Consider the following 20,184-nt stretch of genomic DNA (forward strand, 5'->3'; position numbering starts at 1 on the left):
AAGTAGCATGTCTACTGTAAGCAAAATACACAGATTTATTTTTTAAAACAACAACAACGAAGATTTAAATGGGTAACACAATTGAGATTAAGTACAGAAATGGTATAATGCAAAATATATAAAGCTGCTATCTTCTTTAATGTTTTCGTAGTTCAAAAAACCTAATTGATGCTTATAATAATATTGTACAGTGGTACCTCTGGTTACGTACTTAATTCGTTCCGGAGGTCCGTACTTAACGTGAAACTGTTCTTAACCTGAAGCACCACTTTAGCTAATGGGGCCTGCTGCTGCCGCGCTGCCGTGGCACAATTTCTGTTCTCATCCTGAAGCAAAGTTCTTAACCCGAGGTACTATTTCTGGGTTAGCGGAGTCTGTAACCTGAAGCTTATGTAACCTGAAGTGTATGTAACCCAAGGTATCACTGTACATTAATATAAAAAAGTAACCATAACCACTGTTCACAGCAAGACCCAAATAATTCCCCACAGCAAAAAGCTCCCCATGGCATTCAGGCATTTCCTCCTCTCCCATACCAGAGCAAGCAGCCAAGCCCTGGCAAACATCAGATGTAACAGCGATTTACCATCGCCACCAGCTGCCATTCAAGAGCTGCTGGGATTGCTGTGACTATTTAGAGCAGTTGTAACAAATCCCAACTAAGAAATTAAGTTGCCATATCCCTACAGTTGTCCTCCAAGCCTTTTATGAAAATGCCAGGAAATTGCACAGCATCTCAAATTGTTGAATGGCAAACAGAGTATGCTGGATCATTTAAAAAGTCAAAGCAGTTGGCAACAACAACTACCTCTAATAAAAACATGTGAAATTTTAAAATCAAAGACCATCAACTGACCACTATGTAAATAGGGTAGCACAGAGAAGTTCTTAGCAGGTGTTTAAAGGTTGAAACAGAAGGCACCCGCTGATGCTCTATTTAGCAGAGCATTTCACAAGACTGGACCAACAATACTAAAGGCTCGGTTTCTTATTGTCAGATGAGCACCGCCCCAACTTGGGGGACGATCAATGATGCTTCTACAGATGATCTCAATGACTGAGTTTGGTTATAAGGGTTTAGGCAATCCAGGACCCAGGTTTTTCAGGGCTCTGTTAAGTACTGCAAGGATCTAGAACCTGGTTTGGTAGTAGATGGACAGCAAAGGCAGATTTTCTGGGGAAAGTATTGCATGTTGGGTTTACTGAAGGGCCTGGGACTATGTCTCCAGGTGTTGCTAGACTACAACTCCCATTAGCTATGCTGACTGAGGATAATAGGAGACAGAGTTCTGGAGGGTACCACAATGACTACCCCTTCCATTGAGTTACATAGCAGAATGGTCTTGTGAACTGTGGCAGGGAAACACCCTCCCCTATTTCATCCACATGATCTCTTTCTTCAAAACCTCATAGGAAATCATTCAGGCAGCACACATACACTTTATTATGGGTGGTATTTAACTCAGTTTCACTCAGGGTAGACCACTGAAATTAGTGGGCCTAACTTAGTCAAATGGCCTGTATGAATCCCTGGAGTGCACGCCTGTTTACAACAAGACATTTTGGGCTTGAGAATACTATGGTGTGACTGAAGCAAGCTAAACTGTAAGAAGGGCTGCAATCCTTAATCAGTGAATATACCTAATTACCGTTTGAGTGGCTAAAAGTGTGCCTTCCATTTAAGCAGGCAGCAGATTTTAAAAATGGAAAATGGTATAAACGCAAGTGTTTCCAAAAATTGTGGGTGACAGGCACCATCTCAGAAAGGGGACTCCACCTCCTGCTCTCTCTGCATTGGCCCTAACTGACTATCCGGTCTAACCGGGAAGGGTTAAGCACCAGCAGGGGGAGCCCCCGAGATGCACATCCCTAGGCGCTCCCCAAGGGGTTACCGCTCAGGAACGCGCTTTAGGCCCTAGCCTCCGTAGGTTTCGGACGAGGCGACGCCTCCTGGAGTCCTTTAACGAACTACCACTGCTGCTGGAGAGAAAGAAAGGGGCGAACCAGGGCTACCCTGACCTTAAGTGCACCTAGAAATCCCGTCCCCGCCACCAGCCAATTGGCTGGCGCTGGGGGCGATGAATATTAAAGAGGCTGGGGAATCCCTGAGTCCCGCGGGGCTGACACCAGCCCCGCGAGAATGTGGACGGGGGCGTGAGCCCGCAACCCCCCCTCCTTAGTTCGGGAGTGGCTTTCTTTTCCAACAGTATTCAAAGGAAGCTAATTCAGTCTGCATACGGGCTCGTGTTTCAGAAGTGAGGTAAGTGTTGAAAGTTTTACATTAGAAAAGGACAGGAGCAATTTTCACTAATGGTGAAAAGGCACAGTTCAAGTAAATAAAATTCAAATAGAGAATATAGGCTAATGCATGTCTGGAATGGGCCTGCTCCCCCCCCCCCTCATCAAAACAAAACATTTGAACATTTGATTTCATGAGGCATCCTCCTCGCAATCGCTTACCCCTCCAGATGTGCTGCTACCATCTGTTCCTGGCATGGATTCCACAGAACTGGTGCTCGCTATCTGTTGTGGGAAAGCCATCAGAAAGCACATGAATACTAATAAAACACCTAGCTCTTTAATAGCTCGATACTATGAGCTCTTGCACTGGCCAAGGAGTGTTTGGGAAGGGTCACTATGACTGCTGTTACACCATTCTTGTGGTTGCAAGGTGACCCAGAGGTGCAATGAAGGTCTGCACTGTTACATGGGCACCAGACCGTAATGGTATATGACACCACTGATGAAAGAGCTGTTGTGAAATATACACAGACAATGGGCGGCGACACAAAATACCTGAGAGGCATTTCAGCCACTATGGATACAGTTCTACCCAACATTGTAATTTGACATTGTGGAATGATAAATGAGGCACCAGAATAGACCTTCTCTGTCTAATATACACAGGATATCAGTAGTTATACTTTATTATAGTCTATCCACCTTTTGTCCAGGGAGTTCCCCATTTTAGCATTTCCCAGCAAAGCACCTGCATGTTAGGACTGCTCAAGGACCCAATGAACTTCATATCTGAGTGGCGATTTGAACCCGGATTCAAAAGGCTCATACAAACATACCATAGGCTATACCGCACTGGCTCTTTTTGTGCACACCAACATATATCTGCCCATGATGTAATAACATTTTGGTTCTAATAGAACATAAAATCATCATATTTAAAATTCTTGAAAGCTAGCAACACTGTTGTGGGTGGTAATACTGGCTTCCAAGAGCAATTTAGTACTCGGGGTGTACTATCATCACCCTGACCAAAATGCTGAGAGAATCTTGAGATGGAGAATAAAATCCAGGAGACTTCCAAAGGAGAACTGCTGTAGTAATGGGTGACTTTAATTACCCTCAGACAGACAGGCTATATGCTCCAAACATAACAAACTGGTAGCATCTATTTCTAGATATCCTAAATGATGATGTTCTATGGGAATCAACTAGAGGTGTAGAACTCAGAACCTGGCGTGAGATATAAGTACTGTTGAGCCAATTGGGAACAGTGATCCATAATACTATCAAATTTAACATCTATGTGAGCAGACAATTGCCCAGAAAGTTCTACACAGTCACATTTGATTTCAAAAGAGAAAAGCTCCCCAGAATGAAGGAACTGGTAAAAAGGAAGCTAAGAGGCAAAGTAGAGAGGACCCAATTTCTCCAGAATGCTTGGAGGTTTCAAAACCACAATGAAAGCTTGACTAGAATGTATACTACAGTTCAAGAAATGTACTACCAGGGCCAAGAGGATGTCATCATGGTTAGCAAGCAGAGAAAAGGAAGCTCTTAGAGGCTATTAGAGACCATTTTCTTGAGAAAACTGCAGCTTTGTTGAAAGGGGAGGGAGAGGAGTTCAAGGAGCACATTGTTAAAAACATAAAGACCACCAACAAAAAACTCTTTAAATACATGAATAGCAGGAGACCAGCTAGGAAAGCAGCTGGATTTTTGAATGACATGGGTATCAAAAGACTGTTAAAGGATAGAAGAGAAAGTTCAGAGAAGCTGAATGAATTCTTGTGCCTGCCTCACAGAAGATGTGGGATAAATCCCTGGGTCTGAACTTTCTTAGAGATGGAGTATGAGAATAGCAGTGATAAGTGACTACGTTCTAGGTCTTATGGGCCAATTGAAAACTGACAAAACACTGGACCCAGATGGCATCCACTTGAGAGTTCTTAAAGAGTTCAAATGTGAAATTGTTGATCTTCTAAGAAAAATATGTAACATGTGCCTACTATCAAATCTCATACCTGAGGTGTGGAAAGTAGCCAACTTAACATGAGTCTCTTTTAAAGGAATCCAGCAAATTACAGACCAGTTTACTTATTCCTGGAAAACTGGTGAAAAGCTTTATTAAAGGTAGAACTCCCAAGCATATAGAAGAACAAGTTTCAGCAAAGGTAACCTTTCTTAGTATTTTGAGAGTGCCAACAAGTATATAGATAAAAGTACATTGTCAAATATTCCTGAGTAAGTTTATCAGTCGCAGAATAAGAGGAGAGATCCTCTTAAGAATCAGTAACTGGGTAAGAAACAGGAAGCAGAGAGCAGGAATAAATGGATAGTTCTCCTAATGGATAGAAGTAGAAAGTGGAGTCCACCAAGCAAGAGAGCCAACCTTGCATAATCAAACAAAGACACAGCACACACATGCTATTTGAATGGTAATGCCCATCAACTTTAGGTGGGGGGGGGGCTCAAATATTTTATGGGGGGCACCTGAAAGGACCTTAACCCTTAGGAGTTGGTTCTTATGCCACCAAGGATTGGTACTAGGACCTGTGCTTTTAAGCATGTTCATAAAGTGACTAATTTAACTCAATATAAGCAAGTGTCAAGAGATGGAGAAAATTGCCCCCCTTTGTCCAGTTCCCCAATGGAAAGTCCCAGGAGTGAAGCTCCACTTAAGGGAACTATAGATCAAAACCACAGGCTACAAATTAAAAACAAAAAAATTGCACATTTAAGTGCAATATATATGACAGCAAAGACCCACAGGAATAATGATCACTAAATGCTTACTGATGAATCTGGGAGATGCTCATCTTCTTGAGAAAAAGAGCTATTATAAGCTCTAAACGTTTCACTGTTCTGTTTATGTTTTTCAATTGTTGCTTGAATGACCTGCAATAAAATTCCAAGAAATGCAGTAAGTAAAAGTAAGCTGCAAAATCTTATTTAGAACACAAAACCAAAAACCTTTTTTAAAACAAAACAAAACCAAACTGTTTGCAGATGTCATTACTTAAGAGTGTTGTTTCTACAAGATAAAGAATTTCCAAGTATGACTTACAAAAGTAGAGCCTCAATTTAAGAATGTATTCTGTAAAAACTGAAAGGTCACTTCAGTTAACTAACTATAAGGAACAAAAGCACTATCAGAATTATATAAATGTAATGGGAGAGGTAGGCAATGGGTCTTCTGCTAAAACACCAATAAGATTTCAACGTAGAAGTCATCAGTTCCTCACCCCGAAGCAATATTTTCCATTACTGTAATAGAGTACATGTGAGGCTGCCTTTGAAGACGCAGTTAGTGTAAAATACTATTGTGGAAATGCTAACTGGGACTCGGCATTAGGAATCCATCTTGCTTGTTCTGAAGCATCTGCATTGGGTATTCGTCTATGTTCAGGTTCACATTAAAGTGATTATGCCCACTTTTAAAGTTATTTCTTCATGGCTTGGGACATATTCGACCATTTTCTTCACATGAGTGCCTTAAGATAATCCTCAGAGGCTTTGGATACCCAACAAGAATACAGGGCTGTATCCGACCAAGCTGCGCAATGCCTTCTGCTTGCGTAACGGGACTTCCTCTCCCTCTACTCCCTCACCAATCTGCTGTGAAGGGTTGGAGGAAACCCCAGGATAGATCTGGGTGGAGTGCAGCATCACATGGGGCAGAGAGGCTGTTTTGTTGTTCAGGCAGAAGTCCTTGCACTAATAGGATGGCTTTGCTAGATACAACACTTGGTAGATTATGATTAGGGAGCAGCCTTTTCTGTTACAGTCCTAGTTATGAAATACCACCAGGAGGTTCATATTTGCCTACTCTGGCGTCATCTTAGCACCAAAGTCTTTTTTTACTATCTCAGGAATGTTAATGGCATGCTTTCATCTCCAGTGTCTGTTTTTTTTTTATAATGCTTTTTTTAAAAAAAAATTGCTAGCTTTATTGTTATTTTACTCAGCTTTACTTATCTTTGTATAGCTGTATTTTATTGTTTTATTGTAAGTTGCTCAGGGAAAGATGTCTTTTTGGCAGGGTGGGGTATAACATCTTGGAAATAATGAAATGGAGAAAAAAGTTCCTATATGCAGCTTAATGTACTTAGCAAAGAAGAACACCTTAAATGAAATGGGCTGGCACAAAGGCTAAGTAAAATATGCTTATACTGACCTGGATCCATTCTTTCTTCTCTTCTTCTGTCCTATAAAATGCAGAAGAGACATACATGTTGTATACATGTAGCATATTCAGTAGCTGTTTAATATCTGCAGTCTTATAAGCAAATAATAGTCTTATTCATCTCTACAGTAAATTTGTGTTTTGTTGCTGGAATCTGATATGCCACCTATTCTAAACTCGGCAGCATATAATTGAAAACTACCCCTTGCTTCCCCTCTACCTTATTTATGATTCAAAACAATAGTATTTACTAGAATGAATTATTTTACCAATTGCTTCCACAGCCTAACATTCCTTGCTCAAAACATGCAGAATGAATGAACAAAATTCTGTACCTAGCTTGTAGCTCCAATGATCTCTTCTTTCCTGTTATTGAGAATGTATGAGCCACGTTTTGCTTGCTGATTTCCTGGACCTAGGAAACCAAGTATATTTTGCTATACTTTAAAATGTAATTTTCCAAACACTTTTAAGATTACCAAACAAACCTCTACTCTCTCTAAATAAACAGCAGCAACTATTAATAATAATGAACTGTTTGTTTAAAAATAACATCTAGTGTCTACTTTTTAATGACAATGCTTTCAGAGGCATTATTTACACAAGGTTTTTTCCTGAGATACAAACAAGGTTTGCCAGCGGTAAGGTGCAGAAGCAGTTGGTGGAAGAGACTTGAACTCTAACCTAGACTGTATCTGCGACTTGTCTAGGCACGGAGAAATGTATGGGTCCACATCCACTATGTTTTGAGCTCAGCGGCTTTCAAGTGGCACTGATGGTGCTGCAATGCCAAAGGAGAAACTGACTGTGGCTTTGTTGTTGTTATTGTTTGCACAGTCTGCAATACTGCATACTCATTTCCTGCAATTCCATCTTCAATAACAGCATGTCATGTTCCGCCTTCCACGTTGCCTGTGTTTTACTTTGCTTATGCATCTGGGGATGGCCAAAATGCTTGTTTCTCAACAAGAGTGACAAATCCTGAATCATAGAGTTGGAAGGGAACCTGAGGATCAACTAGTCCAACCTTCTGCAATGCAGGACTAAACAGCTGTCCCTTAAGGGGATCGAACCTGCAACCTTGGCATTATCGGCAGCACGCTCTAACCAACTGAGCTATCCAAACGCTGTTATAAAAGTATATTATAAATGCAAGCAAACAAGATACAAACCTGCAATCCTGCAATATCGATCTTTTCTCGCACACTGAATTTCTGGCCTATTAATCTCAGTTTGGGCACGCAGTACAACACCATGCTGTTAAACTGCAATTGATGGAAAATTCTTGTTATGGTATGTGGAAATCACTTTAATATTCAGCCACACCCTTCATTATAAAATCAGTAAGCATAGCCACACCCTTAATTGCAAAATCAGTTGTTATAGTTCATTTCTCCAATAAAGGTTAAAATTTCTAGCACTGTGGTATATGAAATTTATCAGGAATTCATTTTTATAGCCACAGCTCATGGGGGGATTGAGGAAAGCTCAATTTTGACTGTGAATCATCTACCTTCTATGAATTGTGATTTATTATTATTATTATTAAATTTCTTGGTCACTTCATCTTGCCCAGGGCAACCCAAAGCAACTTACAACCAAACAGACAAATAAACAACACCCCACAATAAATACATTAAAAGCAAAAGAATTAAAGGCAAAAGAAACACATTAAAAACATCCTGGCCATGAACAAAAGGCCACAGGCCTGGTTACAGGGGGGGGGGGGATTGCCTGGCAATAACTATGAGTGAAATTCAATGCCACTGCCAGACAGAATGACACCCCTCCACACACACTATATTGGTTGTTCTCCTACTCACCCACCCCAGAGCCAATTTTCAGGGAGGGGAAATACCCCTTGGACAAGCAAACATCCTCATGCAGGGCTTGTGACAACAGGAGTCAGGTGAATCCTGCCCTATACCTGCAATGTACAATATACCTGTGCAAAACCAACCCACAACATGCTGGGAAGATGCCAGAGTGTTTTCCAGCAGATATTTCAGTAGTTTTCTCTGCAGAACTATAAAAATAAGAAAAGCTTTCTATATCACATGTGGACTCACACAGAGAGTAACTATGTGTGGATATTATATTCAGAGAGCCATGTCAGAAGATCAACAGCTAATGGCTGGCTGGGCCTGACCTCAGATTTCCAAAGTGCTGCTCCTGTTTTTTGCACAAAATAGTTGACGCTGTCCACTGTTGAGCCTGTGGCTGTTAATGATAATTTAAAAGATTATACTTATGTCTGGTGGCAATGGGTTTGTCAGGTTAATGTCTATGGACTATTTAATATTCAGCAGCACTCTGGGGTAAACTAATAAAAGTGCCAATTACACAAAACCCAAAGCATCATCAAATACTGGTATGGCAACAGAAAGAACATTTTCTTTAAAACAGAACAGAACCTGCTTTTGTGAAAGGAGTATACATGTGCAATACAGAGCAGACTCCACCAGCAAGACCTGACCAATCAGATCAAAGGAGACTTTGTGTCTACAAAGTAGGTGAACACTTCACTCCTGAGAAATGAAGTAACTCACCAGAAATAGATACCTATCCTGAGCGGTGCCATTCTTTGCTGACAGTTTCTGAATATGCCCTTCTTTAATCAATTCATTGGCTGGATTAACAATATCCTCTTCTCCTCCAAGGCGCTCATACACTTCTAACAGCTTGTGCATCTTTTCCTACAAGCACAAAAAGGAAATGCCAACTCAGCTAACAGCTAGTCTTTGTCTATTGCTTTACGATACACACACTAGAAGAAAAAAATAATTCAATTAATTAACAGGGGAAATGCTACCTACTGAAGAATTACTAAATACTGGTATTAAAAATAATAAAAAATGAACCAACAAAAAAATACATGAAAGAAGAAATAAACAGTGCAAGTCCATGGTTTTTCACAGCCTTAAAAAAGCAACCATGAAAACAGAATGCACTCTAGCAACATAAAGCATTTAATCCTCTCTATTTTAATCATCTCTTGGTACTTCATTGCATTGCAACAGAATCCCAAATAGCTCTTCTGTCAAAGTAGTCAGGAAATTGATTCCCAAGATCATAAAGAAGATAAAATTCTAGCCCTCATAACAGCAGTAATAAGAGCTGGAAGCTAGAGAAAGACACTTTCATGGGGATCTGATGCCCACATATGAATTTTAGCAAGTAGGGGCTGCCTTATATGTGTCACAAAGGTCTGTACACCAATTTCCAGTGCAGCCATTAAATTTTTCCAGACAACCAAATTCTTCTCAGGGTAGACCCATTGGCATTGAAGGACGTGAGGTAGTAATGTTTATTGATTTCAACAGATCTATTCTGAGTACAACTAGTACAGTGGTACCTCACGTTAAGTACTTAATTTGTTCCGGAGGTCCATTCTTAGCCTGAAGGATCACTTTAGCTAATGGGGCCTCCTGCTGCTGCTGTGCCGCCTTATCCTGAAGCAAAGTTATTAACCTGAAGCACTATTTCTGGGTTAGCGGAGTGTGTAACCTGAAGCGTATGTAACCCAAGGTACCACTGTATGTTGTTGTTGTTGTTGTTGTTGTTAATCCCCCACCCCATTTTCCCTGACATAGTTCAAGGTGGCTTACAAGTACATTAAAAAACACTAAAAACAATAATTAAAAAACAATTGAACATTGATAGGATTAAAACTACACACTACACAGCTTCCTTAGCAACTGTTCCCCATGCCTTGCTATATGTGTGTGTTGCAAGCTGCATGGTTTCTTTATTATTGCCAGCCTTTGATCCCATCCACTTGGCACTCAGAGCACTGGCAAGATAAGAGACCCTTTGAATGCAAATGTTCCCTACTCCTGTGCAAGAATAATGGTGTCTCAATAAAGAAGATGAAAACACCTCTGAATCTGAGAAAGAGAAAAAGCCACAACTACTTCCTGTAAAGAACGCCCAGAGTGAGAAACAAGTGGGTTCATTTAAAGCATTGCCTATAATTATTTCTAACAAAAACAGAAGTGTTGCTGGGAGGTAAAATTAGACAAGTAAATATGTAACGTCTAAAACAAACCTTGCATTTTCTTTAAAATGTTTTCAAGAGAAGGCAGGATGATTTTATTAAATAAACACATACACAAAGCTTGGATCTTATAGAAATTGTCTCGGTATTGTATACACACACACACAGAGAGAGAGAGTTTTATGGATTTTCAGTGTTTTGGCACGATTACAAAGAAGTATTGCTAATCTTTGTAAATGTTCTTATTGCAGTTAGTGCATACATTGCCATTTTGGAAACCAGACTAAGCCTGCCTTTCAGAGTTTGACTAACTGAGATGTCATCTGCTCAACCACATGAACACTAGCACTTAGAGAAGCTCTGCAGGTATTGAAACCAGAAACCTCTGTAGGCAAAGCATATGCTCTGCTGCTTATTCCATCATTGTTACATTTCTTATAGGATTTTCAGTTATAAGCAAATGTCTTTATATATGTCTTCTTAATGACAGAAGCATGGTCTTTAATTTGGGTTTGGCTTATTTTTCAGAACGGGAATGAACCTTAGGAACATGTCCACTTGCCACACTATAAATAAACTCATTGTGAGTCATGCATTCATTTGCCTAATGACGAGAATACCTCCTGCCCCCCAGGTATTAGGGTCACAGGCAATTGCAATTTCACACAACACCTATCTCATATATGTTCATATTCATATATGGCTAAAAAATGTAAATATATGGACCTGCTCTCTGCCATATATAGGGTCAAATCCCCTAATTGGCCTGTTTCATTTGCAAGAACAACGGCTGAATATTTAAAACTTATGAACATTTTTAGAATACACAGGAAAGAAACTACAACAAAAGATGAGTTTTTGAAAATGGCTACATAAATTAGTATCAGTTACAAGAGAGAAAATGCCGGGGCGACGGACCTCATATACATAAATGATAGATAATAACTATAGAAAGGCACTAATTTATACTTCAGTTTGATCTAGAAAGTTTGAATAAGTATGAAAAACCAACATTAAGTCTTCATGGAGTAATGAGAAAACCACTGGTTCAAATAGGAAGTTCAGTTAATGGCTCAGGTGATGATTCAGTTACACAATTTCTACTCACCATCTTTCGGATGGCTGCGTTTGAATGGTTTGCCGCAGTAGAAATGAGCTCCAGTGATTCTGCAATAAAGCAGCAGCAGTTACACATTCTCAAGATCGTTATCAGTTAATAGTGCAGTTTTTTATTTCCCTGATGTGTACAGCATTTCTGCAAAAATGCGGCTGCACATAAATGACAGATTTGTAAGGACAAATCCATTGCATCATATTCCTGTGCTTGTGAGGGTCAAGTGTGTATGCAAGAGTATTAACATAGGACACATTTTTAAAAACTGAAATAAGTAGCACAGATAACTTGCAACTTGTGTGCATTCAGATTTACATGCTTGGCAAAAGAATTTCAAAAATAAATAAAAAGGGGAATGAGGGAGGGTGTTCCAGGAAAAATGACTTTGGCAATCCTACCTGCCATTGAACCCAATGTGTTTTGACTATATGCGATTTTGGTTTTATGTGTGATACCCAGAATGTAACTATCACATGAGTTGAGAGTCCCCTGTATACAGTGGGCAACAGTAAATTACCCAGTAAATTACCAAGAGAGGAAAGCATGCAATATATGAACAGTCATTTTGCTTAGGCACAACTTTATTTATACAACTTCATGTGCAGGAACAGGAATTTCTTTTCCCTAATTTATGGTTGGTGTTAATTTAGGTTCTTAATGTTCAAGCCCAGCCTCAAACACCTCTCTGAAGGTGTTTCACATCTGAAACATAATTTGTGCCTTTTCTGGTTGTGTGCTTCCAAGGCACATATTCATTATATAGAAGGAAGCTGTCTTTAGCAAATGCTTCTCTTCAGTTGCCCAGAATCAGCATAAGGAACTGCAAGTCCCCTTTTGTCTGTACTTTTCTTTGTGGAAGGAAACCTGCAGGGGAACTGATACCACATTAGACTTTCAGCCAGTTAAGCATACAAAGCAGATCAAGCAAGACTGAATGTATGGCAAGCTAGAGGAGGAAGGCTTGCTTCTCTGTCCCAGCACATGCTGAGTCTATATATATGGGTGGGAGGATTGCATGAACTGGCCTGGATACTTTTGAACAGGAAGAATCCTACATCCAACTCATAGCACCAAGGGGGGAAATGGCCAAAGATATGTTCTTTACATGTAACACATAGAATAATGTATTATGGTATTCAAAAGATATAGATCAGCAGATGGGGAACCTATGCCACTCCATATTTATTTAATTGTTATTGTTATTGTTTTAAATTTTATATACTTTTATCTGAGGTTCACAAGACAGTTTACAATATAAAAACACAAAAATGGTCAGTCTTGGGTTGATGGGATTTGGAGTCCAACAACATCTGGAGGGCACAATTTGCCCATTCCTGAACTAGATGATTACTACCAATCAATTACTTTAAGGATCTAAACCTAGCAGCCATTGTGACCCACTGTCTTTCTCCTTGTCTCAGATTCCATTCTCAGTCCCGTGCCCATTGTTCTCCCAGCTCCATTGCCTCTTGAGTTCCTGCCTCTTAGTTTACCCATTTCCAATGATATCTTCCTTATACTGAGTCTCCTCTCAAATCTATTTCTGTCCCTGTGTAAAGTTGAAATCCTACCCAATCAGAAACTTCAGTTTCTCTCTCAAAAAAGTTGGCTGGCAAACAGTTGAAATGTCAGGAAACGTTATGCGCCATCATGACACTTCAGAAAACTGGTGTCAGAAGCTTCACTACCAGAGAATAAGTTGATTGGAACTATCATTATCATGCAATAGGTATGTATCAGGTGCTGTGCACTAAGTAAAAAAGAAATGACACGTTTGGTTTAACAGGGCCACAATAGAAATCCATCAAAGAGTGGTGTTGTCAGATTTTGACAAAAGAGGAAAAGGTTTAATTTTGAAAAGCTATAACATGATGCATATTTATGCCCCCACACAGAATAAGATGCTGAACCATGTGAATGAAAACTGTACATACTTTCAGCATCTTTTCGGTCTAGTGACTCTTCAGGAAGTTTTTTAAGGTAATCCTTTAGGAGAAGCTCATAGCGTGGAATTCTCTGTACAGGTTCCAGCATGTGATGCTGTAATGTCAAGTTTCCACATATTTCTTCTTTCTGTAATTAAAGGAAAACAGGCTGATTAGAAAATCAATCAAGAACAATTTTTTTCTTTTGCCATATCCATGTACTTAAACCATTTAATGATGTAGGACTGCAGAAAGATGTTCATATGCTTAATTAGTCAGTTTTTTAAAATTATCATAAAGATGCTGGCAGTCATGGCAAGGTAAACACAGAATCAAGCAAAGTGTTCTATAGAACTGCTTTCAGATGTACAAATTATCATCATAATAAAAAGAGGAACGAAAGGAAAGGACATTTAATTACTATGTCATGCTGGATCCAGGCCTAAAGGCATCTCTTACTGATACCTTGGTTTCAACCTAGGCTCAGTTCAGTACAGCAGTTCATCCCCATCTACTACCCAATTCATGTTTCCCGTAACAGTATTATTTATTTCATTATTTCTCAGTGGTATATTCATCACAAAACAAAGAAGTACGAAGTGTTGTATACAGAATAGACCCAATGGAAGGAAGTCAACATCAAGCTCCTCTGATCATTCCACCAGTGCAAGTATTTCACCTTAATGGGCAGAACAATCCCCTATCTCCTCCCACCATCCACTGTTCTGGGAGTTCTCAGGACCACCCTACCACCACCACCAGTCACTTTAGGGAGCCATAGGGGGGCATCCAGGGGGAGGAGAGGGAAGGAGGCTCACTGTGCAGGAAGAAATCCTTGCACGGGGCTTCTGCTGCTGACTGGGACTCAATAGACAAATCCTGCCCATTGAAATTAATGGACCTAAGTTACACATGTCTATTAATTTAAACTAGTCTGCTCAAAGTAAAACTAACATTGGATTCAACTCAAAGTCTGCAAGTTAATTATGATGGAATACATTGATCAATATAATGACTATGCATGAAGAGAAAAACAGGTTTATCTTAAACTATGGATTAATGCAAGCCAGCAAATGTTGATGGTTCCCAGTTAGAAGGTTGTAGCAGCTTTGTTTCTCCTCTGGTCCTACTACTGTAGGCTTAGCTTACAGTACTTAGGCTTAGCTTAGCGTTATTTCTGAATCCAGGATCGTGGTTTATTTTGCTCTGGACAAACCATGACCTGAAACCAAGGTCTTACTGTTCACGGCTTGTCTAGATGAAATAAACCATGATCAGACATGTTCAGACATAACACTAAGTCAAGCCATAAAAAGTGGCTTCTTCAAGGAAGTTATTTTACTTTTAAGCCTGGCTTCAATTCAGAGTTTATAATAATAAATTTCATATGCCCATTTAATGGGTTTATATTTATTACAATACTCTGTGTAAAACCAATGAGCTGGCCAGAGATCTAGCTGGCACAATCACGTGTCACTGAAATCAACCCTGCCTTCCCTAAAAGGTTTTCTTGGCTACAGAGCTACACAGGCAGACCTATCCAGTATATGATACCATAAGTGTGTGGAATGGAACTTTTTCTGGTTTCACTCCCTCGCATGTGTAATGTCAACAAGGCATAGACTGTGAGAAGTATAAATGATTTATACCTGTATGTTTTGAATAACAGCTTTAAAAGGAACAGATCTCTGCATCCATGTGTTCACCATGTCCATTGCTCTGTCAAAATTCTTTACATATTCTCCATACATCTTCAGAAATGGAGCAAGTTTTTGGACGATGTCTCCGAGCCTTGGGTTTGTATTCCTGTAGACAGAAGAAATAGCAAGACAAATTTAAAGAAAAACACGGAAATGAAATATGACATCAGCTGGCAACTACAATTACACATCCTATGTTTGAATGCAGTCTGATATAATTGATCTTCATAAATTACAAGTATAGTTAAAATTATGTGGATGGGGGGAAATTCTACTTACTCACTTGCATCAAAATTAAACATGAGTTTGAAAACAACACTTCCATTGCCTTGTAAACAAGTGCTTCTATTACTACACCATTTGGAATTCAAAATTACAAGCTTTGTAAAGGTGCATATTTGAATTATCTTGCATCAAGTTGTGTGGCAGTAAAGCTGCTAGCACGCTTGCCAAGCTAAGCAGGGCACAGTATCATTTCAAACTGGATGAGGGATCGTGTGTTAAGATTCCTGGAATGCAGGGGGTTGGACTAGATGGCCCCAGGGTGCCTTCCAATTCTACAATTCTACGGGCAAACACCAGTTGGAGTCTTCACAGAGGTGTATAGGGGGAGCAGCAGCAGCAGCATCCTGGCATTGGAGCAGGCAGTGATGAAGATGGGGAGCTCTAGAATGGCAGTGATGGCACCACAGGCACAATGCCACATTGCTAAGCTGCAGCTCCTCCAATCTCACCCCACCTCATCCTAGCAAGTACAGCATTATTGCAAGCAGGGAGCAACAGTCACCCTGCCCCTTCTCAAGGACTGATGCTGTAGTTCCATTAATGTTTAGGAAATTGTATTCCCATTCTCTATGAAACTTTATTCTCTTCCCCCGAGGCTTTAATACCCAGGACTGACCAATCTGAATCCATTTGGTGTCTTCTGCAATTATGGCTGCTATCACATTATTCACATTTTTCGAGAACAAGTTAAACAGCAATGAAGATTCACAAGGGACAGCCATGGTTACACCTCTGTTCATTATGAAAATTCGTTTATACGTATCTTTTGCCTGTCTTTTAACCAGGTTCTCATCCTTATGAGGAGCTGTCCTCTTACCCAAGGGCAGCTTTATTTCCTTAGAGCAGGGGTGGCCAACTCCCGAGAGACTGCGATCTACTTTCAGAATTAAAATCTGGCAGTGATCTAACACCCTTTTTAGGGGTTTTTAGGGGTTCCGGTCAAAGTTGTTGAGCTTTTTTAGGGAGGGGAAACGCCCCATTTTGTTGGGGTTCTGTTTTTTTTGGGGGGGGGGACTTTTAGCGGGAACAGGAAACATTTAGCAGAACAGCAAAAAATCTGTCTTACATTACAGAGATCAGGAGAAAATACAGGCAGGGGAGAGGGGCCAGGGCCAGGTGCTGTTAGGCAAAAGCAAAGGGAAATGAGCCCGCGATTGACAGCAATTGACTGCAACCTCCCGGGGATCCCAATCAACCTGTTGAACATCCCTGCCTTACAGGAACTCGACCAAAACTTTTTAGCGATCTAAATATATGTTTTTCAATAAGTGAAGTATACAATGTCTTTTTAAAGGACACGTCAAAGGGGCCTGAGCGCAGGCCTCACTGCATTTTTGGCTGCGGATGTGAATTAGTCACAAAAAACTAAACAGATAGCTATCTCCACGTATGAATTCTTATTAGGGAATACTTTTACCAAAGACATTTGTGTGCTTATGGTGCAATTCTATTTCCCAGCCAAGGCTTTGACCCAAGACTTTGTATGCTAGATTTGGAAATGGAGCTTTCACAAAGATGGGCTTCCCTGAGGCTAGCTCCAAGCATGCAGTTCAGATGCAAGCATGGAACAGTGCCTAACACTGAAAACAATGAGAAAGAGCATTGTTCCTGCACCAGCTGCTGATCCCTGCCTCTGAAAAGACAGAGGAAAGCAAAACAAGATAGAAGCTTGTGCTAATGTGGGCAAGGCTTAGTAGGTGCCATAGTTTCAGATGCAGCAGGGGTTTCAAAGCCAGTGAAACCACATGGTGGAACTATTTCAGGAGGGCCATCTCCTGAACTTTATTCTGTAAAGTTCATGGAACACTCAGGAGTGTTAAGATGTGACATACAGATACATACCAATAACAGTGCATTATATTTTGTTGTGCTAGCATGTTACAGAAGTGGACGTTTTTAGTTTCTAGGAAATTCTTAACATAGAAACATTTGTTTGTAGTCCTTCATTTACCCACCACTCATCTGTAATCCTTGTTTTGAGCTCAGGCAGAAGAAACTGTTCGTGGAAGCGATAGATGGAAGAAATATTTGAAAAGATTCCTGTTACCACATCAGGTGGAATCCCCGCCTCAAACAATTTAGTGCAAAAAACCTGCACCAAAACACACACACAACATCAGAACCAAAAGTATATTATTTATACTAATTTAAGCAGCTGGATGTTGACAGATAACGGATATGGATTTTTGAATTTCTCCCCAAGATGTATTCAAGAGACATGTCTAGCTGGTTAGAAGGACTCCTCAACTAAAGACATCCATATATATTTCCAATAAATCTGCCACCTGCTTATTTCAAAGCCATTTGTTATGTTAGCCATTTAGAGTGAAAGCCAACTAAAGAAAAACCATGGATTTAACATATAAAGGTGCTTTACAAATATTTTCAAGCATCATTCTTAATTAACATTTGGCTAGACAAAAAAAAACTAGTGAAAGAAATAAAAAAGAGGCTAAATGGAAAGGTTTCCTTACCATGTGTTCCAATTATATATTTTTCTACTTCCGCACAAGACATTGCACAATTGGTTAAAAGACAACAGACATCTGACTCAGCTATTGCAGATAAATTTGACTTTTGAGGAAGTTAATTGTCCAAAATAACTACCATCAGCTATACAGACATACTTGTTCAAAATGAACTGATCTAGTAGAGAAAAATTAAGTTTTCTTACAAGTTTTTAGCAAGGCTAATTTCCCATATAGAAGTAGACTTACCTGATCCAGAAGATGAAGCCTTTTAACATAAGCTTCTTCCGTATGAAGAAGTTCACTTGCAATGTTAAACAGCTTCTGTGGCTCTGAACACTGCAGACATGAAAAAGGCAATGTGAATTTTCAGTCAAGATTACAAAAGCTGAGGAAATAATCGTTTTCATATTATGTTCTTGCAGCTGATGAAGTGCACACTACCATAAAAAGTCTTCCATTTTACTGAGCTGATGAAGTATACATTTGGATGGTTCATGAATCTCTTTATGGATGGTGTATGTTTCACTGTTTCTCTAAAATCAATTTAGTACAGAGCAACCTCTTATAGTATAGTTACAACCATCTAATTTGCATATTTCACTCATTGTCATCAAATGTGAACTATGGAACCCTCTCACAAGGCATCCTTTAGTAAAATTTAGTACGATATGGAGCAAAAAGAGGGAAGAAATCAAAGTATGCCTTTCCTGTGGTTCGCTAGTGGTAATCACCTCCACAGAAAATGTCCAAATTCAACTTATGGCCTTAAAACATTGCTGCTGCTGCTTCATTTTCAAACAAACAAACAAACAAACAAACAAACAAACAAACAAACAAAAAACCCCAAGAAATGAAAAGGGAAAAGCAAACATGTTTAGGGGCAAAGTAAAACAGAATTTCTTATTGATTTTTAAGCTTGCATAGTCAATAGCTAATCAAATGCTTTTACGAGGAACAAAAAAGTTAAAAGGTGTTTATGGATTGTTGTTGTTGTTGTTGTTGTTACCATGTCTCTCTAGCCCTGAAATCCCTTCTCACTAGGAAAAAAGAAGTTATAGTCCATGCATTGGGGCAAACAAAAAAAAGACAAAACCACTCTCAATTTTTTTTAAAAAAATAAGGCTCCAAATTACTGGTTTCAGAAAACTAGATAGAAATACCTAACCCTTGCAATGCAGTGTTGGTTTTCAAAACTTCCTTACTGACTTCTGGTCTGAGCAAATCCGATGACAAAACTCTAACAGGTGGCTTTGGAATAAAAAAACTTCAATTTAAGGCAGCCTGCACCTCCTAAGCTCTGCATCACATGCCAAGTTTATTTGTTACCAGGGCTGATGGTAACAGCCAAGCATCACACTTCATTAGAGCAAGGATATGAAGCTGCTAAGTTCTCAGCCCAGAACCTCATCTCCGGATTTCAGGGTTTATGCAGACACATTCACAACTATTATTCTATTCTGCTTCCACCTCAGGATATAACACTGCTAAGCAGCAAGAAGAGAAGAAGGCAAAGGAAGTGAAGACCAAGTAAGTGAACTGAGACAATCCCGCTCTTTACACCCTGATAGCTAATAAAATACGATAACCTGGTCAGCTGAAGTGTTCATCACATGGCAACTGTCTTTCATCTCCAAAACCAATAGGCTTCAATGAATAGAAAGCCTTCGCTTGATTAGGTTTTTCATCTCTATACAAGATATGCCTGGGCCTCTCTCATTCCTACGATTTAGCACTAATATAGAATATTTCCATATCTCTTCTTTCCAATTTTTTATTATCTGTCCAGTTAACCAATTAAAATAGTATGGCAGTTGTGCTTGAACACGGGCACACACTTGCAAAATCGCTAAAATCAATCACTTTCATGTCATTTCTTCTTTTAGAAGTATCCAGGCTGAGATATCCCATATACAACGTCAGCAATGTCAGTCAGAGAGACATTATCAAAGCTAATAAGCTCCTTCTTGTCAGTTTTCATTGGACAAACGACAGAGAAGACACACAATTATTCAGTCATGTGTGTTCGGGTTCTAATAAATGCTCAATGACATTGATGCCTTATAGCATAAAATAAGACTCCATAAAAGAGTGATGTGGAATGAGGCATTTCTTACTTTCAGGAACACTATCTTTAAAAGTTAGCAAGATTAATCAGTATTTTCATTTCAGTATTTTACACACAAATGTGCCCATTAATTGTTTATTATTGCCCATTTTCTCACGGGGGGGGGGGGCGTTCTAAACAGAATGCACAGCAAAGTATCAGTC

General features: G+C 39.6%; 1 protein-coding gene across 3 annotated transcripts in view; it reads right to left on the bottom strand.

Annotated features, from left to right (window-relative positions):
• FGD3 (FYVE, RhoGEF and PH domain containing 3) overlaps positions 1–20,184 on the bottom strand; it is a 99,839-nt gene that overhangs the window by 15,998 nt on the left and 63,657 nt on the right. For all 3 annotated transcript variants that reach the window (XM_083727020.1, XM_083727021.1, XM_083727022.1), the window contains 11 exons: positions 18,163–18,252; positions 17,401–17,537; positions 15,110–15,266; positions 13,470–13,608; positions 11,530–11,588; positions 8,974–9,120; positions 7,597–7,689; positions 6,760–6,839; positions 6,416–6,446; positions 5,035–5,136; positions 2,461–2,523 (listed from right to left, as the gene is read on the bottom strand). In XM_083727020.1, the coding sequence (XP_083583146.1) occupies positions 2,461–2,523; positions 5,035–5,136; positions 6,416–6,446; positions 6,760–6,839; positions 7,597–7,689; positions 8,974–9,120; positions 11,530–11,588; positions 13,470–13,608; positions 15,110–15,266; positions 17,401–17,537; positions 18,163–18,252 (1,098 nt within the window). The remainder of the gene's footprint in view (positions 1–2,460; positions 2,524–5,034; positions 5,137–6,415; positions 6,447–6,759; positions 6,840–7,596; positions 7,690–8,973; positions 9,121–11,529; positions 11,589–13,469; positions 13,609–15,109; positions 15,267–17,400; positions 17,538–18,162; positions 18,253–20,184) is intronic.

This window comes from Podarcis gaigeae, assembly GCF_964106915.1.
Source record: "Podarcis gaigeae genome assembly, chromosome: 2".
Taxonomy (NCBI): Eukaryota; Metazoa; Chordata; class Lepidosauria; order Squamata; family Lacertidae; genus Podarcis; species Podarcis gaigeae.